The 24,850-nt window shown below is 41.6% G+C and overlaps 1 protein-coding gene across 3 annotated transcripts in view; it reads left to right on the top strand.

Annotated features, from left to right (window-relative positions):
• The window catches only part of PRKCZ (protein kinase C zeta), a 146,772-nt gene that overhangs the window by 68,892 nt on the left and 53,030 nt on the right, over positions 1–24,850 (top strand). For all 3 annotated transcript variants that reach the window (XR_010923481.1, XM_067567163.1, XM_067567164.1), the window contains 4 exons: positions 2,026–2,111; positions 14,609–14,740; positions 16,031–16,112; positions 18,016–18,068. Coding sequence is in view for 2 of the 3 variants with exons in the window: in XM_067567163.1 (XP_067423264.1) it covers positions 2,026–2,111; positions 14,609–14,740; positions 16,031–16,112; positions 18,016–18,068 (353 nt within the window). In the remaining variant the exon portion in view is untranslated. The remainder of the gene's footprint in view (positions 1–2,025; positions 2,112–14,608; positions 14,741–16,030; positions 16,113–18,015; positions 18,069–24,850) is intronic.

The following is a 24,850-nucleotide window of genomic DNA, read 5'->3' as shown; positions in this document are numbered from 1 at the left end:
GTATTTAAATTTAACATTTATTTCTGACATCTTGAGCCAAAAAGTTGAGAGGATGAACTGAGGATGATTTTGAATTAATTTACCAAGGATTAAACGCTGACTGTCTTTGCACTTCAAACTTCAACACTGTATCATAACAAAGCAAATTTTTATAAATACACTTCTTTAAATGTAATCTGAATTTTTGTTCTGACCTCATTTTTTACAAGCACTAAAATATCTTTTCCCTTTGTAAATTAATTTGCTTGTTTCATTCTTATAATTTTTATTTTTAAAAATCTGTTAAATTATCTTTACTTTTTTTTAAAGTAATGTCTCTAGATAATGTGCCAAAGAACATCTTAGTAGGTCAGTTGTAAGTAACTCAAGTTCCCAGGTTTTTGAGAGATTTGGGTTAGGGATCTAGCCATGCAGATAGGATAACTAGATAGCTGATTAGAGCATCAGAATCTGGTGCTGTTGACTGCTAGAGCTAAGCAAAACTGTTCCAGCTAATAAAATGCAGTTTGGGAGTTTGCAAAATTTCTTCTTTAATTCAGGGGGAATTCAACAAGTCGTTTCAGGCAAATAAAAAATTTAATTTTTTTCAAAAAGTCAAAACTGTTTGTTTCAGTTTTTTCTAAACAAACCATTTCAGCAAAACTTATTTTTCATTTCAAATCTGTTTGTGTGGGAGGGGACAAAAACCATTAGTTTTTGTTTGTTTGAAATGAACCTAAACTATTTTTGGATTTTTTTTTTTTTTTTTTGGTTTGGTCACTGAATCGAAAAAATTATTTAATGAACTCTATTCTCTACCAATTGTCAGGCTGGTTTGGTTAGGAGACTGCCCTAACAACCAGCATATTAAATTCCTAGAGGAAAATGTTTATCCCTTTTGTATGAGGATTCTATGAAGCAGCTTTTGACTCTTAGAAAGAAAAATAAGGGGACTTGACAGCCTATAGCAGTATGACTGAGGAGAAATTAAGACCCTTTTGGACTAATCTGATATCTGGAATCACTTATTGAGGAAACTGAAACCCGCTTGATGGGTGAAAGACAACTTATATGTAGGTATTGCCCAAAACCAAATCGATTTTAAAAAAAACCTTCAGTTTTGTGGTGTTATAATGTTGTCTGTTTTATAGCTATAGCATTATTCATCTCTCACTTCTAAATACATTAAAATTATTAAAGAATAAATCTTATAAAACTTTGAATTTCACAACTGTTATCTGCTTGGAGTCCATTGCTTATATACTTTCTGTGGTGTTCTGTTCATTATTTCCTGTGAAAACTGATATAAATTTAAATTATTTCATTAATTATCCTATTTAATCCATGGGATAAACAGCACAGATGAGAGACACAGCGTGACCAAAAGTAATTTGCAGTCAATTCTAGGTACTGTATTTCCTACAGTTTGCCTAAATCTAGTTCTATATAAATTCTTGGATAGTGTTAAAATGATTAAAAGTTATCCTTCTGAAAAGGATATATTGGAATTAATCACAGAAGCACACGGACTGTTTATTGTATGGAAGAAAGATCTTGGGTGATGTTTTCTGTGAGAGGGGAAATCAGATTGAAAAACAGGACACACAAGATTTTGTAATGTTTAATACTGTATAATCCATTACTATCAGCTAACATGTCCTTTACATATTTACACATTAAGGTGACATAGTGAGATAAGTATCCTGAGGTATATAGAGGAACACTGTTTCTTTAACTGTATCTATCCATCTCACCTGAGCTTGAAACAGCAAGCCACCAAGGCACTAACAAGATTATAATCATGTGAGGAAAAAGAGAGGGGGATAGAGAAAAGGGAGAGGCAGTGGCAAAAGCACATCCTCCAGAAGCTGTCATTTAAGGATTCTTTTTTTTAAAAAAATCCTGATCCTGTCCGCAGGAATTTTAGCTGTGCATTAACGTTTAGAAAAGCAAGAATGTTTTAAGTCACAGCTTGCTTGACATGGTGTATGTGGTATTGCTATGCTACTATGCTGCTGCTTTACACCTTTTTGATTTCCTTCTTAGAATCAATCTACCGACGTGGAGCCAGAAGATGGAGGAAGCTCTACCGAGTGAATGGGCATCTGTTTCAAGCCAAACGCTTTAACAGAGTGAGTACTGTTGCTAAAAAGGCTTTTTTTTTTTTTTTTTTTTTTTTTTTTGTAATGCTCTGTGGTAATTGTTTTTTTCAATGTGTACTTTTCCTGTATTTGGAACAGGCGGAAAGAAAAAGAAAAGTGAGATGCCTGTTTGTGTATTCAGTATGCAGTATTATTCACTGCATAATGCAGAAAAAGTCAGAAGTTTTTGAATTATTTAGAGTCTGGGATGAGATCAGTAGTACATAATTAATGAAAATATTTTCTTTTAAATGCTCTTACAAGCTTTCTTTAAAAAAAAAAGGGGGGGAGCGGGGGATATATTTTAAGATCAGATTCTCTCCCTCCCTTCCCCCTTCCCTTGCATGGTTCTGATTTTCTAGAAACAGTTATTGTCCTCAATATTCTTTGCCCATTCATTGTCTGTATAAATGTTTTTTGTTAAATCTTTTAATATCCTGACTTAACATGCTTGGAACCTGAACTAGTATATAATTAATTGGGGGAGAGAGGGGGAATTCTGGTGTATTTATTGAGCTGCAAATCAGTATACATGCCAAGATACACAACATTAAGAATTTGACTTAATCCATAAAAGCAAGAGAACATAGCTTTAAGGCTGAGACTCCTTCTCCTTTAATCCAACCCATTGTGGCAGAATTTTGCAGCACATAGTGTATGTAAAATACACATCTTGGAATTCCATAATATTCTAAATGCAATGAGGTGAGTTAATTTTTAGATCCAACAATGACTTCATATGACAATAAAAGTAATCAAACCTTTGCTATTGTTTGGACAGAGTTGTTTGTTCCTAATGCTCTAGGGAAAAAATGCCATTTGACATGTTGTATTACAGAGATCTAAGGCTCATTGAGGTTAAGTATTTCGTCAGTGGACCTGTTAAAATTTAAATGAGATGTATATGCATATAATGCACCTTTGCATCACATACAAGTTTAGTGACTAATATACTGTTTTTGATGCACATTATGGAATGGGCCTTTCTTTGTGTATTACACTTAATACATGGTCAAAACATATGCCTTTAAACACATACACTTTAATTAGAAATCTGTAGTATTGTATTAGTAGTTAATAAAATATTTATGAAAGTTAGGCCTATAGTGTATCTGTTTTTGAAACTTCACTAACATGGTTGTTTTCATTTTACTGACAATCCCTAATGGGCCTAGCTTATATTAAACTTCAGTATAGAGAATAAATGCTTTTCAGAGCTACAGCACTGTGGGAATACAACTGAAGTTAGTAATAAGGGTAGCATACAGTGTAACGTGGACAACAAAAAAATTGTGTGCATATGATTAGATTTCCTATTTCAGTCTGAATGAGTTTTTAGAGCCAATTCTATAAATTTCTGAATTCACTCAAAATATCAGATGAATTATACAATAGAAGTCGCTTCTTAATCATACCTATAGCAAGGTGAACACTGATGAACACTGTAGGATTTGTTCACCTAGCGTCTTGTCTTATTCCTGTTTTTGTTCTTTCCCTTTATTTCTTATTTTTAAAAATACTGCATGAATGAAGGGTACATCAGGGGGTGTAAAGGCTTAAGTGTACAACTGTTACTATTATTTTACATTTTATTTATTTTTTTAGTTTACATTTTACAGCAATTTAGATTGCACCTGTTGATTTACTTATGCGCACACATAACTCTGACAAATAGTTCTCAAAAATAGCAATTTAAAATGGACACCTGTAAGATCCTGAACTTTAACTTCCTTGGTTGTCAGTGTAAAAAAACCTGTTTTTTTTCCACATTACATTATTTTCTTCTGTACCAGATATATTTTTAAGTGGGCTTATGACACTGCAAATGGCTCAGTTGCACTCTTAGTGTCCTCAGTTACATAACCTCTTCCCTTTTACTGTGAACCTCAAGTGTATTTGAATAAGAACCCAGTAAAAGAATCAGTAGATAAATTTAGTTGATCACAAGTCTTTGTGCCCACACACACTGGTGACTACCCCAAGGTTATAAGTATATGTAATTTACCGCTAATCCTCAGTTTCTGTTTCTTGGTCAGCAGTGCCTGACTCAAGGAGGTCAGTCACTCAGTTGTCATTTTTAGTCTGACATTTTCTTTAAATATCTTATTATTGGAGGCCTTTTGTAATTAGTCATTTTGTAAGCGAATTAGCTGGACCCGAGTATTTATTTTTTAGTTTGACAAAAAAAAAAAAAAAAAAAAAAAATTTGACATGAATGTATGAGAACTGCCCTGAAAGTCTGAGTTAAAATTGTTCCTCAACATTTACATATAATACTAAATGGACCTGCTCTCTTTTTGCTATGGGTACTTGGAGTGTAAGCATGTGGACTCTTATGGCCCCTTCTGAAATACAGACTTTGGATGAGAAAACTGTGAGGCTTTCCTTCCTGGATTTATGGGTGGGACCTTGGATCTTTTCTCCATTATGCCTACAAGAAATTAGTCAGTTAAAGATAGAAAGATGCAGTGGATATAGTCAATATTTTTTAAAAAAGGAAAAAGGTTGACTGTTCTTTTCCCACACTCTTTATTTGTTGCTTGTGATGTTAGGCCCCATTCCACAACTAACTCCATACAGGAATACCGTATGTCTGTATCCATGCAGAGCCCCATTAAATCTAGTGGGGTTCTATACTTGTGCAGGGTTCCTCCTGTGCAGAATTATTATATAATGCGGACAAGAGCTTAAAAAAATAATTCACTCGGAGACTGTCAGTATGGATTCAAAGTGACTTAACCATTTTGTGAAGGACACTCTGTTTGTAAATGATTAATTCCACAGAAGAGCATCTGAAAGCCATGCTGTAGTTTACAGGTTTGTAGGTAGGACAGACTTTCACTGTCCCGTAACTTGGAACAGTTACATCACAATTTGGCATAAGCCTGAAGTGGGGGAGGAGTGCAAGACTGCATTTGTAGCTTTCAAGAATACAGTGAATCCTGGGAAGACCAGGAGTATGGGTGGGGTCCAGGATAGTCTCAGTGGCTGCTGGAGCCAACCTGTATGTTGGAAGAGGAGAGCATTCTTTAGCTGTCAAAAGGAGCTGTGGATAACTGAGAGAATTGGGACTGGAATGATGAAATGATTTGGCATTTGAGAATACAAGTTAGATTGCCATCTGGCAGCTTGTTGGTCAAAATGGCTAAAATGCAGATTGTTCGCATTCATTGCTATGCTGATTAAAGAAAACGAACTGTTAATCACAAGTGGAAAGTATTCAGCTTTTCAGTGTGACTGTGGCCTTTGGATAAGAAATAAGAAGGAACCCAACTAAAGTGGTAATGGATGTCCACTTGGGGATATCAAGTGTAATTTTGTCATATTTTGGTACATGTGTTAAATGACACCTTACGTTTATGTTGCATCTGACGAAGTGGGTTGCAGCCCACGAAAGCTTATGCCTGCAGAAATTTGTTAGTCTTTAAAGTGCTACAGGACTCTCGTTGTTTTACATTTATGTTATAATTTAATGGGTTCCCTGCAACTAGTGGATGACATTTTTAATACGAGCAATTTTATTATGTATTTTTGCTTACCCAGACAATCCTGCTGATATGCACTACCAATGTTAGTGTGTAGTTATGGTATGGTGTCCTGTAAGGGTCTTATAAATTCCCTTTAATACAGACTCTTGTAATTAGTTACTGCGGTGATCTCAGGGTTAAGCAATCGTTTCAGAGTTATTTATTTTTCAAATAACTGTGTGATTCAAATTCCTGTTAGTTGTTTTTTGTCTGTGTGCCACCTAGCAGCACTGGAAGTTCAAAATAAATATAGCAAGTAGGAGAAATGTGTAAACGGTACAGTGAAGCTGTATTGCAATCTAGATGCCTATAATCCTTTGCCCTTGCATGGCTTGGTTAATATAGGGAGTAAACTTTATCTGGATTTGAATCAAGATCTTAGCACACTCAAACCTGAGAAAAGAAATTGCAAAAAGCAGTATCTCTTGAATTCTATTCTTTATTATTGTCTCTGTCTTGGAATAAAAGCTTTCTCTCACAAACCAGCTTTTTCTTCTGCTTGAATGTGAAGTTGTCATGGTCTTATATTTGTAGTATCACTTTTTTAAGAGGAATAATTTAGTTGTCACAAACTCAATATTGTAAGTTTAGATTATTGAGAGACTGAGCTATGAAGGTGTTTGTTTAAACACACGTGTATATATAATAAGCAAAATTGGCAAGGAAATATAAGAAAGGAAAACACAAGCTAGAAATGAATTATTACATACGGAATGAATGTGTCTTCAGTGTGAAAGTGTATTAGGCCTTTATTTTCCTAAAAATTCTTATCATGGCTACCACTGTAGTCAGGATACCAGCTGTTACTGGCATTTATAGGATCTGGGCCATATATGAGACAGGACTCAAAACATACCCAGTGGCTACCTGGAGACCTGTGTGCACTAGCACTCCCACAGATGCTATCACAGAGGTGAACAATGGGACAAAATTTTGGCTAAAAAAACCCTCTATCTCCTGGTGTATACACAAATTAAATGTACACCTCCAATTTTGTAATAGCATATTTAGTACACAACTTAATTTGATTTTATAATTAAAATGATGATCACTTAGCATTTCATTTTCATAATTTCTGCGTACATCAGTTACAACTTCTTAATCAGGTAACTTCAAATATGACAAAGGTATCTGGCCTCAAACAGAGCTAAGTTCCTGGAAATTGCAAGGTTGTGTGGGGGTTAAAAACATCTTAGGGCTTTTTAAATATAGTTTCATTATTTGACATGCTTGCATAGCTCAGACAATTTAAATGATTTTATTCAAAATACTTTGGAGTGAGACTAACCCTGAGAAATTTTAGGCCAAAAGGAAATGTGAGACATGCACGATTGTGAGAACTGGGTTTTTTAATGGAATGGCTATTTCAAGCTACTGTACATTTATTGTGGCTGTGGGCAGTTTTTAGGACATCTGAAAAAAATTAGAGAACCTTTTTCAGAAGTGAAACTCTACTACTTTTTCACACCTCTCAAACACCTTGGCTTATAAATCTGAAACATTTCAAGAAAACCTTCTGTGGTGTGAGACTCTCTTAACACATGAAAAATTTTAAGAAAAATAAATGTTAAGAGGAAGCTAAAGGTGGTGAGATCAGAATTGGAAAGAATAATTTGTACCTGAGTTAATTTGTACAGAGATCAAAGTAGTAATTCTGACGAATATATATCTTACCTTGTAATAAATTGGATATAGGCTATCATTTACAGAGACTTCCAAAGGGGTAGCCATGTTAGTCTGTATACAGCAAAAACGACAAGAGTTCTGTAGCACTTTAAAGACTAACCAATTTAATTTCAGCAGGCATAAGTTTTCGTGGGCTTCAGCTCACTTCCTCAGATGCAATTGGTAGAAATAATACAGCAAATATTGGCACCATATACATATCCAAAGGCATAGACAACAATGGGGTAGGTGGATGAAAGCGGGGTACTTGAGGCCTAATGACAACACCATTGAGTAGGAGGTGAGAATGGGTGATCAGAGCAAATTACTTCTTGTAATGAGAGAGCCATTCCAAATCCTTGTTTAAACCCAGTTTGAATGTGTCAAATTTGCAGCTAATTTCTAACTCAGCAGTTTCTCTCTGAAGTCTGTTTTTGAAATTTTTTTGGAGAAGTATAGCAACTTTCAGGTCAGAGACAGTGTGTCCTGGGAGATTGAAGTGTTTTCCGACTGGTTTATGGATGTTATTATTTTTTATGTCTGATTTGTGTCCATTTATCCTTTTGCGAAGTGATAGTCCAGTTTGGCCACGGTACATGGCAGAGGGGCATTGCTGGCACATGAAGGTGTATATAACATTAGTGGATGTGCAGGTGAATGAGCCCCTTATGGTGTGATTGATGTGGTTAGGACCAGTGATGCTGTCACTAGAGTCGATGTGTGGGCAGAGCTGGCAATGGGGTTTGTTGCAGGGATAGGTTCCTGGATTGGACTTCTTGTAGGGTGTATGGTTGCTGGTGAGTATTTGCTTCAGGTTGGGGGGCTGTCTGTAAGCCAGGATGGGTCTGTCACCCACTGCCTGAGCGAGAGACGGATCATCTGCTAGGATAGGTTGTAGATCTTTAATGACGTGTTGGAGAGATTTTAACTGGGGACTGTAGGTGATGACCAGTGGTGTTCTGTTTTCCTTGTTGGGTCTGTCCTGTAGTAGGTGACTTCTGGGTACCCGTCTGGCTCTGTCAATTAATGGTTGTCATTAGGCCTCAAGTACCTGGCTTTCATCCACCTACCCCATTGTTGTCTATGCCTTTGGATATGTATATGTTGCCTCCTATATATGTTGCCAATATTTGCTGTATTATTTCTACCAACTGCATCTGAGGAAGTGAGCTGAAGCCCACGAAAGCTTATGCCTGCTGAAATTAAATGTGTTAGTCTTTAAAGTACTACAGAACTCTCGTTGTATTTATAGAGATTGTTTCTAAGTATCTGGAGAGCCAGGTATTGGAATGCAGTACAGGTATCTTATTGGAATGAATCATGTTAAGTAGTGGAACAATAAGAATATAAAATAAGCTGATGTGACACATGCATCAGGTTGTGACAGAGAATAGCGACTCTTGCTAAAAACTGCAGAAGCAAATGGTAATTGATATTGGGCCAAGAGGCAAAATAAAAAGCAACAGAACAAAATGAAAATTGAAACCATCTTGGTTTAGCTTCTATCTATGAATATATGGGGTGTGTATTTTTGGTATCCTTTTCTGACAGGAGTTATAATTGTTGCAGGAAAACAGGCATAAACTCTGAATTGTCTGCTTTATTGACAAAGAATAGGGAGATGTTTCTCTTTCAGGTTAGTGACCCAATCCTGCTAACCCTTACTTGGTGCAAGTAGTCCCCTTGATGTAAAATCTGTAGGCTTGAAACCAGATTAGGAAGATCTCCAAATAAAACCTACATTACCATTAACGAGCTCTTTCATATTAAAAGTTCATATATTATGTCAGAGTTATGGTGCATTGCTGCAAATTGGTAATGCTCAACATTCAATGATTTTGAGAGGGAATTTGGGTTTGTTTTTGTTTTGCATATAATCAGAACTATGGTCTAGGTTCCTTCTCAGTAGCTTGAAGAAAAAAAATATTGAAGACAGGCATTCACTTGAAGTTCTTAAAGCACATGAATGTGCACATGTGCACACAGCAAAATATATGCATCAGCCGTGGCAAAACTTCTTGGTTTCCTTCTAGGAACTGGTTTAGCCAAAAATACCAATTTTTGTTGTTGTTGAAAGGACAGGTTTTTAAAGATGGATTTTCCACTTGGAAGTATCTCTGCTTAGTACTACTGAACTTGGTGGGATGGACAACAAAGACACTATATCCTAAGGGTGATGTTTCACAATTTAGTAAATACTCACCTCTCATGAATCTAATGACAAGCCTTTGTATCCATTATATTTGCATTGTGTACTTCTACACAGTAAAGGAAGACAGGGAGAATTAGCAACAGAAATTTTTCATGAAGCATGGAATTAATTAAAAAAGAACATTATAGTCAAAAATAAATAATTAACATGATACAGGATTTCAGTAGCAGAACAAAGGAACTGATTTTTAATATTAAAGAAGTTATGCTAAATATGGACAACTGAATTAATGAAAAACAAAGGCAAAATAAGTGAAAAAGGACTTGCAGATTCTTTCTCTTCTTAGCATATGTGCAGTGTGCCTCAGGTGGCACATGACCATGATTCATCACTGAATTTGGTCTGCTGGTTGGATCATTAGCTTCCCCGGGTTGGGCCAGATACTGATGAGGAGTGTGATGTCACTGATGGAAGTATACTGGTTGAGTGAACTAGGAATTCTATATAAACATAGCAGAAATCAATAAAAAAATCTCACTTGTAGCACTAAATTCAGTTGCATCCAAACCATCTATATGTTTAATCTGAAGACATATATTGGCAATACATTTTGAAAATTAATCTGGATGTTTTCAGCATGGAGCTGATATTAAAATCTTTTATGTTCTTAACTCATTCACCAATGGCATAAAAATAAGGATCCTAGTCATATCTGTTGAAAGGCTGATTATTGTCATTATTGAGAACTCTGAGGGACATGTACTTGGTTAAATAAGTTCTTAGTGCACATCTCCCAAAAGCCAAAAATCAAGGAGGGTCTATGAACAGCAACACTAATGAATAATTTCAAAAGTAGCTGATAATTGAAGAAGGATTTAAAATAGCAACAAGCCCTAGGATTTAGTGATAGTTAAATCATTAAAGACTTTACTAAAGCCGTCTCCATCGAATGACTGATGTAAAATCCGGTTGATGGGGTCAGCTATGTCACAGTAAGGGAGAAATTCAAAACTAAGCCAAGAGGCACATGCTCAAATAATTCACAAACAAGTGAGAGCAAGGAAGTTGGGTCTGGGGGAATCTTGAAGATTAAAGGATCCAGAGTAATTTTTGAAAATAGAAATAAATTACTAACTAAAGAATGATTAAAAGTAGAGGGGAGGAATCCTAGAAGCCAGAAAGTTAACATTAAAAATGGGGGTGTCTGGAGAAGGAAACAATTTTTTTTTTTAACAATTGGATGGAGTACAGTGCAAAGGACAAATATTGCATCTGATTTTACTGTAAGTATTGAAGCCATCACCTACACTGTTGAAACAGATTAACAAAAAATAAATGGCAAAGAAAAGGAAATTGAAGGTTCATAAGGGATTAGCACAGCCTAGTGTGACCTGTCTGTGCCTAGGGTAGCCATCTGAAAATGCCAAGGTCAGGGCAGGCTGCAAAAGGAGAGCAGATTCGCCCAACACTGGTGGGTGACATTGAAGTCAGACTTCCCAACCAGACACAAACAATGCTTCTGATTCCCCACACTGGTTATCAAGAAGCCAAAATAAAAATATACACAGCCCCCTTTACTGCATTTCAGTCTCCGGCTCCCAATCAGCCGCTAGGTCCAGTAAAGAGACCAGTTATTTAAAACTCCATGCTCTTTACCAAAAAGGTTTCTTCTGACCCCAAAGGGTCAGCCACAGTACCAGAACAATATAAGTTTGGATCTTACCCAAAATACCATGCTGCCAGCCAATCCTTTAGTAACTAAAACTAAAGGTTTATTATAAAAAGAAACAAATAAACTATAAGAGAAGTGTTAAATAATTAAAGCAGTCACATATATACAGTTGATTTGAAAGTCCATATATATCAGATTTCTAATAGAATTATGGAGTTTGCAGGCTTGTATAGTACCTCTAGTGTACATCCAGCACTTGGATGGGTCTCAGTCCTTTGTTTTACAGCTTAAGTTCAGTTCAGTTGTAGATGAGTTGATCCAGAGGTAGCTGAAGACAAAATGGATGTGGGGCAGCTGCCTTTTATGTCCTTTGGCCTTTGCCATGCTGCTTGTGGAAATTTACAGGAATAAGATGGAGTCCAGGGTCACATGAGTAAGTCCTGGTGACTCATCAGGTATATCCCTGGCTTCTCCCCCTGGCCCATTGTACCTGTGAATTTCCTTAATGGGCCATTAAGCAGGCTAGTGCTGCAGCCATCCTGTCTAGGGTGTCGCCCAGAAACACAGAACAATATGAAATACAGATAAAAACATATCCATAACTTCCATTACACACATAACATATGAATATAAACATTATCTATCTTAGCACATTATAGCCTTTCTAACGGTACCTGATACGGCATATCTCACATGAATTATGATTCTGATGTATTGATGTTAAAAATATAATAAATGCCCCCCCCCCCCCAATCCAGCCAGTGTGACACCTACATCATAAATTGCAGGATGCAGAGCTGATGAACCTCATCATCAAAAGTCATGAAAAAGAGCTCATCCTGAGGGGAAAAACTTTCCACCAGAGCTTTTGGAAGAAGACACTAAAAATTAAATAAAATTTTGAAAAAAAAAAAAAAGTGGTAACAGCTCAAACTGGATTTCAAAGTCGGAAATATTTTGGTGTCTAAGAAGGCAACAGCTTGGGATTTTTTTCCCTCTTCCTTTCACTGCCCACAGTTGTTCAGTGTTACATCATGTACCTAACATGATGGTTATTTGCTGCTAGGATGTTCCAGGGACGAAGAGGAATTATTCATTCAACATCTAAAAGTGTACTAGGCATTTAATAAATGAAAAGACAAAGTTGTTGTTGCTTATGATCTCATTCAGATGTGACATGAGTGACTAGTAAACAGTAGAGGGGATTGGATAATAAAGAGTGAGTGCTGGAGCAATAACTTGTGGAGGTACATCGTTATGGGATGTGTACCACTTGCTGTTTCCAGTTTAAGGGTTTTTAAGTATTAAATTAGTTCACTTGTGTGTGACTAGAAGTGTTATTAAGGGCTGTACTAAGGTGAGCTGTATATGCCTTCCCACTCATTTTGTTTCTTTCAAAAGTAATTTGCAAGTATAACATAGAAAAAATACTTGTTCTAGTCACTTTTTTTGATCTAGGTCTGTTGTCTGCCAGTTACAGAACTTGTCAAGGAAACTGAAAGGTCTGTTTTGCAATGACAGACAAACCTAAATGAAACGGGCATGGATGTAAATTCCTGAAAAGGGAATTTTTAATTTTGAGGGACTTTTTGATGTTAGTTATGCAACTTGGACACCACAAGAATCTCTCTTACCATTGTTCCACTGGCACAGAGACTCTAAGGTCATGCAGTGGCAAAAGCTGTAATCAGACTCCAGGAGTCTTGACTTCCATCTATGCATATGGTCATAGTCCATATACTCTCCCCAGTCTTGTATTGGAATCATTTCTACTGAGTGGCCTGGCTTGGAGTATCATAAATCTGAAAAAGTATAATCCCAGAGCTTGTAAAGCATATGTTTTAAAGGCTGCCTTCATTAGGCACTCTACTCCTTTGGGGAAAGACAAAACAGCTTATTTTGTAATTGAATGCTATTTAAAGAAAATGTATTGGTTCCAAATATGCCTTTTCTACTGGTAAAATGGCAAAATTTAACCATGCTGATGTGTTCCAGCATCAGCTAAATGACTGTGTTCCATTCCAGGCATTAGGAAAAATACTGAGAAGTGTCTAGTCATGGTTTATGTGGAAGGGGGAGACATATTAACCTTATAAAGGGAACAGCCTGTGTTCAGTACTCCAGTTAGAATCTTGTTCATTTCTTTATAATTCTCTATAGACATGCTGTAGAGATTTATCAAATAATGTTGGCTCAGGAGTGCAAAAAAGCTAGGATTCCTTCTTCTCTGGTCCTAAGAAACTACTTTGAGGTCCCTAAGAAACTATTTTTGCCTAACAAGTTGATCATTCTTGATGAAGCAGCTCTGGGAATTCTTTTATATCTGAAGTGCAATAAGGATCAAAATGCTAGCTGTAGATTGAGCCTCAGTGCTTGCTGTTGAACAATTAAACTCCAGCATCTGGCTAATGCGCAAAAAAAAAAAAAAAAAAAAAACAACCCCTCAAAACCCCCAAATTAAATATGGTAGAATATTAATACAATGGTATCCAAGAGATGCTTTATCCATGGTATTATGCAAGCTTCTGTTTTCACATATTTATTTCTTAGCCATAAAATTGTCCATGAGCTTGAAATTTTTCACACATCAGCCCAAGGAGTGAATTTTTAACCATTTTTTGTGAAGTGAAAATTAATTGGGGTGTTGGGAAAGTTAATGCTATCTCAGCTTTGTGCACCTGTTGTCCGTAAACAGTTTTATTCATACAGGGCCATAGTTGAGCATAGTGTTCTATGGACAAATAAGAAACACAGTCCATGCCGCAAGAGACTTAGTCAATGTCAATTAAACCTTACTCACTTTGTTCTTCTGACCTGCAGTATTCTCCCCTCAAACTAAAACTGACTATTGTGCCTTCTGTTATGCTGCTCCATACACTTAATATTGTCACACTGCACGAAGAGACTATCAATCTTACCGTCCAACTTCAAAATCTCTTAGAAATTTCTTTCTTTCATTATCTTCCATCAAATACCACCTGCCTTTGCTCTTATGCCTCACCTCATAATCACTTAATTTAGCTCATATTTTATTTCCCAATGTAATTGACAAAGAGAAAATGCATTTTTAAGTTTTCTAATTTAGGTTGTAAGCTCTTCTTCCCAAAGACCTTGTCTTCATGCATGCTATTAAAATGTCACCACACTAATGCCAATAGAAGAATAATACTAACAGCCTAACTTTTGCATACAAATTGGTGGTAGAGCAATGCAAAATAGAGGTACCTCTGCTTTTATTGGCACAGTCAACTGTGTTTTCAAAGTATTGAGTACCTAAAATCAGAGGCAGTGTTTGAATAAAGTTTTGAAGATGCACCCTCAGGTGAGTCATGTCAATAAATGTCATATTTCTGACAAATATAAATGCTTGAAGGATTGTGAAATAGTTTCTTTTGGCTGGTAGTTATGAATCTATAGAGAAGAATTGTTAGAGGGCAAAAACTTGAAGATAATTATACTTTCTGCTTTTTAGAGAGCATACTGTGGCCAGTGCAGTGAAAGGATATGGGGTCTCGGAAGGCAAGGCTACAAGTGTATCAACTGCAAATTGCTGGTCCATAAACGCTGTCACATACTTGTTCCACTGACCTGCAAAAGGCATATGGTAAGTTAACGTGTTTTACCATCTCCAAGTTAATTATTTCCAAAGAGTATTTTCTAACTGGCAAAATATTTTTCATGTATGTATGTTTGTAACACATACTGGCATCATGGACATAGCTATCCTGAGAAGGGGGGAGAAGTGTGTGTTGTGATCAATGAAAACAGAGTGAGGAAAGGGGACCTTTGTGTGGTGAATAAATACAAGCAGACTTGGATGTGAAGTTCGTATTATTTCACAAGAAGTACTTATTTTGCAGATATATGAAAAACACTGTGAAAAACCTTTTCATTTGCAGCCTCTTTCTCTTGGGAAGTTCTGCAGAATTAAGAAGCTCTTTTTTTGTTTTTACATCTGTTTATCACTCAGGCATCTCCCCTTGGTCCTGCTGCTATCTTAATCTCAATCTATTAAATACTCTCCTTTTCCTGATCTGTCTACCACCTCCCTTTTCTATCTTCATTGACAACTCCAGTATCCTTCCAATCTTAGGCTCAAAACTTTGGTGTCCTCTCCTTCAAACCTGTTCTAAATCCAACTGGTTGCTAGTTACTTTGGTTTCTTCCTCTTTAATATTAAGCAAATCCATCTTTTCCTCAACATTCTGACTACTGAAACACTTTTTATATACCTTGCCTTGCTTACTTGATTCTTTGCCATCCTCTTCATTCCTGCTTGTATGGAGATTGTATTTGAGTCAAACATACTTGTTGCTATATCTCCTGTAACAGCTCTACATGTCTTATGACACCTACTTAAGAACTCATTACAAAAACAACAGTAAAACTTGCATGTCCTTTATTAATTAATGCAAGACCTTTTGGAACAGTGACAGTATTTCTGATTTTTAACTGGGGCAGGGAATATGCTGATGCTTTAGACCATCTATATAAATTCATACTAAACATGGATACTTTTTATAAGGAATGGCTGCAGTTTCACATGATACAACATCAGAAATCTTTAATTTTATTTGCATGCACTTTACAGTAAAATGTACTGAATTTAGTTTTAAAAGAGCATTAATAAACATAAGATTTGTTTACACTGCAGTTTGCACACAGCAGGTGACCTTTTTGTAGAGGCTCTTTTTAATACATTACAAACCATTCTTGTTATAAGTATCTGTAATACCCCAGTACCTGTCCTGGAAGCTTCAAGTGTAAGTTTCTAGCTATATATTTATATGACAAGACAAACTTGTTAAAAACCTTTAGGAAGCCGTATTCAAATGGAATATACAGATTACATTAATTGATGGATATATTTTCTGTAAATTATGTATTTTGCCAGGATTCGGTCATGCCTTCGCAAGAACCTCAATTAGATGATAAAAATGATGAAGTTGACCTCCCCTCAGAAGAAACTGATGGAAGTAGGTATTTTCCTCCCTCGTTTGGCATTTATTTACTTGCTTTTTTGGATGTAACTAAAGTCATAATGGGAGCCATGATGCTAGCTCTCAGTGCTACCATTATTATTATTATTAGTAATTATTAGTATGTTTGCCATGTTGTAACTGTATAGGTTCCAGGATATAAGAGAGAAAAGTATGTGAGGTAATATCTTTTATTGGATCAAATTCTGTTGGTGAAAGGTACAAGCTTTTGAGTTACACAAAGCTCTTCTTCAGGACTGGGGAAGGAAATCAGTATGTCTGAGCTAAATACAAGTTGGGACAGATTGTTAAAATGCATGGTGTAAGAGGCCAAATGGAGTGGGCAACAAAAGTTAGATTGTTAGGGATTTGAAGTGTCTCATAAATGGTTAACAGGCAGGTGTGTTACAAATTGTTGTAATGAGCCATGAAACCAGTGTCCCTGATGAGTCTATGATGTTTAGTATCTAACAGTGTTATGAATTTAAATTCCCAGGCTCATCTTTTGAAGGTGTTATGCAGGTTTCCTTTGAGGATATGTACTGGAAGATCAGTTAGGGAATGATAGCTTTGTGAAAAGTGTTTGCCAACAGGTGATAGTGTTTCTGTCTTTTATCATCTTTCTGTGTGAGTTCATTTGAGAGTATTGTGATTGTTTGGTTTCAAAACTGAGTTGTTGTTGCAGCATTTGATGCACTGGATGACATACACCATGTTGTGATGGACATGTGTAGGACATACGATTCTTGCAAAGTTTGTGTGGGAGGGGCACTGATCATTGTAGCAGTAGAGGTATGTCTGCAGGATTTGCATCTATTTTTATGGCAGGGTCTGGTGCTGCTTTGAGTTGGTGTGTCCTGGTTTGTGGGGAGTTCGCTTCTGATGGTGAGACTGGGGAGTTGTTTGAAGGCCAAAAAAGAAGGTTCAGGAAAGATTTCTTTCAGGAAGTGATCCCCATCAAATATGGGTTGTAATTATTTGATGATACCCTGCATGGCTTTCAGTGCGATGTGACAGGGGACAAATAGGTGTGTGTAGTCTAGATTTTTTTCTGTACTGAAGTAGGTTCTGCTCCGGTATGTGGGTGGCCCTTTCCATAAGGCAGTCTACTTCTCTAACGGAGCGTAAGTTGGTCCAGTCAAAGATATAACCTCATCTGTCTGTCTGTCCCTAATTATTGGTATTACAGTAGTGCCTCAGGAATCATGACTCCATTGTGCTAGGCACTATATACACACATAATAAAGAGTTCTTGTCCCAAAAATCCTACGTTCCTGCCATGTACTCTGCCTCAGTTGTCCTCTTTGTAAAATGGGGGTTGTAAGACTGACTCGATTACTGCTTGTAAAGCAGTTGAAGGTAGCCCAATGGTAAGGTGCTGTAGAAGTGTTTAAAGTTGTGGGGTTTTGGGATGGGATGGCTTTTTCCCAATTTTAGAGCCTACAATTCGTAAATTTATTTTGTTATGAATATAAATTGCTGGTCAACTTGGTAACATATGCAAGGAATACAGGGGTAGCTGAGAATGTTACAGAAAGTGAAATCTTTAGCCTCCAGGTTAGGGTGTTTGACTGTTTTCTTCGTGCAATAAGATGTCTGTAACCAAACTGTTCTGTAAGCTGCAACAATATTTGCAAGTTTTTTGTCATTTGTGGTTTTCCCAACAGATCTTTGAATAGTAAGCCTCCTCTTCCCCCATTCCAACACTGACACCCTCTTCAGCACCCTTAGTGTATGCTGTCAAGATTATAACAACTAAGTGAAAGAATACTACCTAATTTCCCATAGGGCAAAGCAAACTGCTACCCCATAGCTACTATGTTTTTCTTTTATGATTTTTCTACTATGTGCCGGATAATCTAAAAATTTACTTGTCCTGTTTATCCACTTTGTCTTGCAGTACCTTACATTCCTTCAACCCGGAAACATGACAACATTAAAGATGACTCTGAGGTATTTTTAAATTTTTTAAAAATTAATATTTACATTTTCTGCCCATGATAGTTCTAGTTTATAGATGAAAATTATATTTGCCCTATATTTTCTTACTGTATATCTCCTTTCTTTTCCAGTAAAGGAAATCTGGGTTTCCCACCCCAAAATAATGTATTTAGCTATTTTAATGGATTTCTCACTTTCTTTTGTTTTCTGCTTCTGTTGTTTCAATCACAAAGTGTGAACGACTTTCTTTACCCATTCATGTTGGAACAACTATGATTTAACTGAGGGTTGCAATTTATTGGTCCTTGCCTCTGAATTACCAAATTACAGTGGTTTAACATTCTTTCAGTTCTTTGCTGTTCTCCTCTTTAATACATGTACACTGCTTATCCTCAGGCCACCCCTCCATAGATTAAAATAATGAATCTTGGTCCAGTCTCACTGACAATGTAAATCATGAATTATCCAGTTTGCGCTGCAATCTTGCAGCTAAATAATACACACTCAATTATAAAGGGCCCAGAAGAACTGCAAGTAGAATAATATTCCCTTACATTGTATTTTTAGCTCTTTTGTAGAGGGTCTAGCGGCATCTCTGCATTCTAAGAATGTTATTCCCTTGGAGCACTTTGACAAATCCCAGTGCGCTTTCAATAAGCCTAAAGGGCTTCAAAACAGTTGCTTTAAAAATGCTTCTGGCATATTTAAAATGAATAAGAACCACTTTGCAAAGCACTACCAGCATGATTTCCCACTTGGAACAAAATTGCATCGTCCATTCTCTACCACAATCACTGCCACTGCCCATAATTCACACATGAGTGGCTCTGGTTATTGCATAAATTTGTCTTGTTCTACTTTGAGTGATTGCTCATATCCATTCCAATATAGGTGAGTGCACGCCACCGTGCATTGGTTCCCGGAACCTTTTCCCCCTTAGCAGACCCCGTAGGGTCGGCTTAGGTGCCCCCTGGAGTACCACACTCATGCCGTGGTATATGAGACACCGCCAACCCTATCGGCCCTCAGTTCCTCCTTTCCGCCTGTGATGGTTGCTGGAATGTCTTGCTCTCTTGCCTTTTAGCAAGTAGCATTCCCCTTACTGACTGTTAATCGTTGTTTGAATAGTTTGAATAGTTTAGTTAAGTAGTTTAGTTAGTTAAAATTAGAATAGACGCCCTTAGGGGCTTAGGGCCGGGCCGTGCCCGGCTCTCCTGGCTTCAAATCTTGCGCTGTTGCGGCAAGCCTCTTCCCGTGAGTGATCCTCACGATCGTTGCCTCAAATGCCTGGGGGAGCAGCATCTGAGGGATAAGTGTAAGATTTGCAAAGCCTTCAAGCCGTGGACCCAAAAGGAGCGTGATATCCGTCTGAAGGCTATTTTGTTGGAGGCGGCGCTCCGACCGGCCTCCAAACTGCCACGTTCTGCCTTGGCACCGAGCGTCTCCTCGGTGCATAACGCTCCACCGGCACCAGAGTCAACCCGATGCCACCCATCTCCGGTGCCCAAGAGCAAACGGTGCCAGGCCTCCCCTGCACCACCCGCGCGGCCAGGGTTAAGCCAGGAGATGCACCAGCTACAGCCCATTAAGCCTGCTCTGGCGCCTGCATCTCCAGGCAGGGAGCCTCCCCCAACTCCTGGGGGTGGGGGAACGCCCCTGCAAGGACCGTTGACACCGGAGTTCCACGTGGCACGGGGCCTTACTGACTATGCCCATGCCTCCGTCTCCCCCCTCAGCCGAGGGTGCAGGGACCGGTGTCCCGGGGTAAACCCGCGATGGGTACCTCAGGTGGATGGTCGAGACCCCCGTCAGGGGCAAAGTCTTCCACCAGACAGCCAGCGAGGGTAGAGCGTGGCGGCTTCCCTCACAGCTCCAAGTCTGAGTCGTCGAGCTCCTCCTCTCGGTGGCACCGAGGATGGTCCCCAGCACCGGAGGCATCGCACTCAAGGCGGCACCGCTCCAAGTTCACCTTGCACAGTGCGTGCAGCTCCCGCTCCCCAGCACCGAGCCCTTCACCACTACGGCACCGATCCCGATCTCTGGCGCAGAGCCCGACACCGAAAGACCCAGCCACCTTGACGCATCATCGATCGCGGTCCTCAGAGTCGGGCTTGGCACTGAGGCAACATGGACAACACTGTTCCCTGTCCCCGGCACTGGAAGTTGCCGGCGCCGAGACGGAGGTCCTTGTCTTCCAGCTCATCGGGACACGCGTCCTCCCGTCAGCACTGCTCATGGCGGCTCCAATGCTTGTCGGGGTCGTCGAGAGGCCGGTCCCCGACGAAGAGGAGCAAAAACCAGTGGCATCACCAGCATAGGTCCAGCAGCTCCGGGTCATGCAAGGACAAGACCCGCCATGATGCTCGTAGCCAGTACCAATGTCAGCAGGGAGGTGGCCGCAAGGGCCCTGGCAATGGCCTTATTGAGACCCATGGGGGGCACAGATGGGACAGGGAACTGTGTCAGTTCCATCTTCAGTGGCACAGCCGGTGCCCCTCTCCCCCACCAAGCCAACAGGATAAGGGTCATTCCTTGGAGGAGGAATCAGACCCTGGGGAGGGACTCTCCGTGGGGCCCCCTCCACAATCCTCTTCTTTGCTTGATGAGGCGGCTGCAAGAGACCACAGGGCGCCTGTCCCAGACTTCAGGGCCCACCAGGAGCTCCTTAAAAGGGTGACCAATAACGTGAACATTGAACTCAAGGAGCTCTCGGAGGAGGAGGACCCTCTCTTCAGGGTTGTCAGGTCAGCGGGACCATCAAGGATGGCCCTACCCGTGCACGATAGGGTCCTTAAACTGGCCAAGGCCCTATGGCAAACCCCTGCTTCGGTGGCCCCTACTTCTAAAGGCACCGAGAAAAAATACTATGTCCCGGCAGAGGGGTTTGAGTTTTTGTATACCCACCCAGCCCCGGGGACTCTGGTGATTGTTGCGGCCAACCAGAGAGACAGGCAAGGTGGCCCGGGCACCATGCCAAAGAACAAGGACAACAAGAAGTTTAACTTGTTTGGCTGTAGAGTTTATTCCACCGGGGCTTTGCAGCTCCGGATAGTGAACCACCAGGCCCTCCTAGGGAGGTACAATCTTAACCTCTGGGACTCCATGAGGCGGTTTGCAGAGGGGTTGTCCCAGGACCAGGCGGCGGACTTTGCCACAGTCCTGGAAGAAGGTCTCATGGTGGCAGGGGCGGTGTTGCAAACCACCAGTGATGCTGTGGACACTGCTAGCAGAGCCATGGTTTCTGCAATAGCCATGAGGCAGTGTTCGTGGCTGCAGTCATCGGGGCTGTCCCAAGAGGTGCAGCAAGCTATACAGGACCTGCCCTTTGACGGGGCAGGCCTGTTCTCAGAGAAAATGGATGAGAAACTGCACCCTCTGAAGGATTCGCGACCTATGCTCCGTTCCTTAGGGCTCTACACACCCCAGGCCTTGAGACGTCAGTCTCGGCTGCCGCTCCAACGCCAGGCACAGTCACCACCTAGGCTATCGCCTAGACCCTCTTAGCCCAGTACGGGCCGAGACAGGAGCAGGGGGTTCGGACAACGCGACCGCTCCAGCTCGTCCGCAGCCTTCCAGCAAAGGCCCTCTAAGGGGGCTAACAATAAAAAACAATTTTGATGGTTCGCCCTAGGGTGGCACCAATACCTCTCTCCCAGATCCACTCTTCCCGTTTGCAGGCAGGCTAAAACCTTTCCACGCCGAGTGGCAAAATATCACCTCAGACCGTTGGGTCCTCGACGTAGTTCTCAGGGGATATGCCCTTCAGTTCACAGCCTTCCCCCCAGCTTCTTCCCCCACCCTGTCCCTCTTCAGGGACCCCTCTCACGAGCAACTCCTTTTGCAGAAGGTGAATTCCCTCCTCCTCCTGGGGGTGGTGGAAGCGGTTCCTCCACAAGAAATAGGGAGGGGATTTTACTCCAGGTACTTTCTCATCCCCAAAGCAAAAGGGGGCCTGAGGCGCATATTAATCTACGCCGATTGAACAAATTTAATAGGCGTCTCAGGTTTCGCATGGTCTCCCTAGCCTCCTTTATCCCTGCTCTGGATCCAGGAGATTGGTATGCCGTCCTCAATTTGAAGGATGCGTACTTTCACATTTCCATCCTTCCCAGTCACAGGCGCTTCCTCAGGTTTATGGTAGCTGACTGGCATTACCAATTCTCAGCCCTGTCGTTTGGCCTCTCGTCCACCCCCAGGATATTTACCAAGTGCATGGTGGTAGTGATGGCCCACTTGCGCCGCAGAGGGGTGCAGATCTTCCCGTACCTGGACGACTGGCTGATCAGGGGCAAGTCCAGGACCCACGTTCAGAACAGCCTGTTCCTCACCTGTGCGACATGCACCATCCTCATAAACCACTCTTACCCCTGTGCAATGCATAGAGTTCACTGGAGCCACCCTGGACGCTACCCAAGCCAGAGCCTTCCTCCCGCAGCCTCGGTTCAAGGCCATGGCCACGATAATCGCCCAGCTACACAGGTGCCCCACGATGACAGCCAGGCACTGCCTGCAGCTGTTAGGGCACATGGCGGCCTGCACGTATGTGGTGAGGCTGGCTCCCCTCAAGCTCAGGCATCTCCAGGTGTGGTTAGCCTCAGTGTATGCACCTATCAGACACCCCTTGAACAGGGTGGTCACGAGTCCCCCAAGGGTCCTGGGCTCCCTGAGCTAGTGGAGGACGCCCGAGGAGATGTTGAGAGGGGTTCCTTTCCGGGATCTGGCCCCATCAGTCACCCTGATTACAGGCACTTTGGATGTGGGGTGGGGGGCCCCCATCGTTACTGACCTGAGCACCCAGGGGCTGTGGTCGGCGGAGGAAAAGAGCCTCCACATCAGTGTACGAGAGCTTAGGGCATTCTGCTTGGCCTGCAAGGTGTTCCTCAGATTCCTGAGGGGCAGGATGGTTCAGGTCCTGACGGACAATACAGCAGCCATGTTTTACATGAACAGGCAGGGGGGAGCGCGCTCCTTGACCCTTTGCTAAGGAGGCCATTTGACTGTGGGACTTCGTGGTGAGGCACGACTTTCACTTATCTCCCTTTCACCTTCCGGGGGTCAGGAACAACGAGGCGGACCGCCTCAGCAGGTCATTCCTACCCCGCCACGACTGGTCATTGCACCCGGAGGTGGTGAGTTTCATCTTCCGCAACTGGACCGGTTTGCGTCGTCCTGGAACAGGAAGTGCCCGAGGTTCTGCTCGCTTCAGGGTCACGAGCTGGGCTCCATTTCCGATGCGTTCCTCGTAGACTGGACGGGGACCCTCATGTACGCGTTTCCTCCCAGTCTGCTCCTGCCCAAGGTCCTCTTGAAAATCAAGAGGGACAGAGCGGACAATACTCATTGCCCCAGCCTGGCCGAGACAGCATTGGTTCAGTATGCTGCTGGATCTGTCGATCGCCCTGCCCGTGGAGCTCCCGAGGCGTTACGACCTGCTCTCCCAGGACCAGGGTTGCCTGCTGCACCTGGACCTGGACTCCTTCCACCTGACGGCCTGCAGGCTCTGTGGCTGACAGAGGGGAAGAGAGCCTGCTTGGCACAGGTCCAACAAATTCTGCTGGGCAGCAGAAAACCTTCCACTCAGGTCATGTACCGGGCCAAGTGGAGACTGTTTACCTGTTGGGCGGAGTCCCGGGGCATCCCGACGAGCTGCTCGCCTATACAGGTGATCCTGGAGTATCTGCTCTACCTGAAACTCCAGGGTCTGGCGCTGGCCTCCCTGAAAGTGCACCTGGCAGCTATCTCGGTTTTTCACCAGCCGATGGAAGGGCGTTCCCTGTTCTCCCACTCCATGTCAGTTAGGTTCATCAAGGGGGTGGAGAGGCTGTATCCCCAGGTCCGTGACCCGGTGCCTCCATGAGATCTAAACCTGGTCCTCGCCATGTTGACAGGACCCCCCTTTGATCCCATGGCTACATGCCCGCTGCTCGTCCATTCTTGGAAGGTAGCCTTCCTGGTGGCCATTACTTCAGCTAGGAGAGTTTCCGATATAAGAGCTTTAACCTCTGAGCCCCCCTACACTGAATTTTATAAGGACAAGGTGCGGTTGAGACCCCATCCAGTCTTCCTGCCTAAGGTGGTCTCCCAGTTCCACTGTAATCAAGATATCTTCCTCCCCGTGTTTTTTCCAAAACCGCACGGGTTGGAGGAGGAGGAGCGGAGATGGCACTCGCTGGACGTGAGATGAGCCCTGGCCTACTACATCAAGAGGAGACGGCCGTTCCGGAAGTCGATGCAGCTGTTCGTGGCAGTGGCGGACCAGATGAAAGGCTTACCTGTCTCCACCCAGCGCATCTCCGCGTGGATCACCACCTGCATCAAGTGCTGCTATGAGCAGGCGCGTGTACTGCTTCCAGGGGCTGTTTCAGCACACTCAACCAGAGCCCAGGCCTTGTCTGCGGCCTTCTGGAGAGAGTGCCTCTGCAGGACATCTGCAAAGCCGCTATCTGGTCGGCGGTGCAAACCTTTACGTCCCACTACGCCATCTTGCAACAGGCAAGAGAGGACGCGGGGTTTGGCAGAGCCGTGCTGATGAGAGCAGCTCACCGGTGACTCTTACCCACCTCCAAGGTATGGTTTTTTAATCACCTATATTGGAATAGATATGAGCAATCACTCGAAGTAGAAAACAGGGTTACTTACCAGTAACTACTGTTCCTCGAGATGTATTGCTCATATCCATTCCACACCCACCCTCCGTCCCCACTGTCGGAGTCGGCAGAAAGAAGGGACTGAGGGCCCGTAGGGTCAGCAGTGCCTTGTGTACTGCGGCATGAGCGCGGTACTCCAGGGGCGCC

This window comes from Emydura macquarii, unplaced genomic scaffold (genome assembly GCF_026122565.2).
Source record: "Emydura macquarii macquarii isolate MOO-44397 ecotype Brisbane River unplaced genomic scaffold, CSIRO-AGI_Emac_v2 contig_2768, whole genome shotgun sequence".
NCBI lineage: Eukaryota > Metazoa > Chordata > Testudines > Chelidae > Emydura > Emydura macquarii.
Note: the sequence above shows the minus strand (reverse complement) of the source record. Positions and strands in the feature narration are given on the sequence as shown.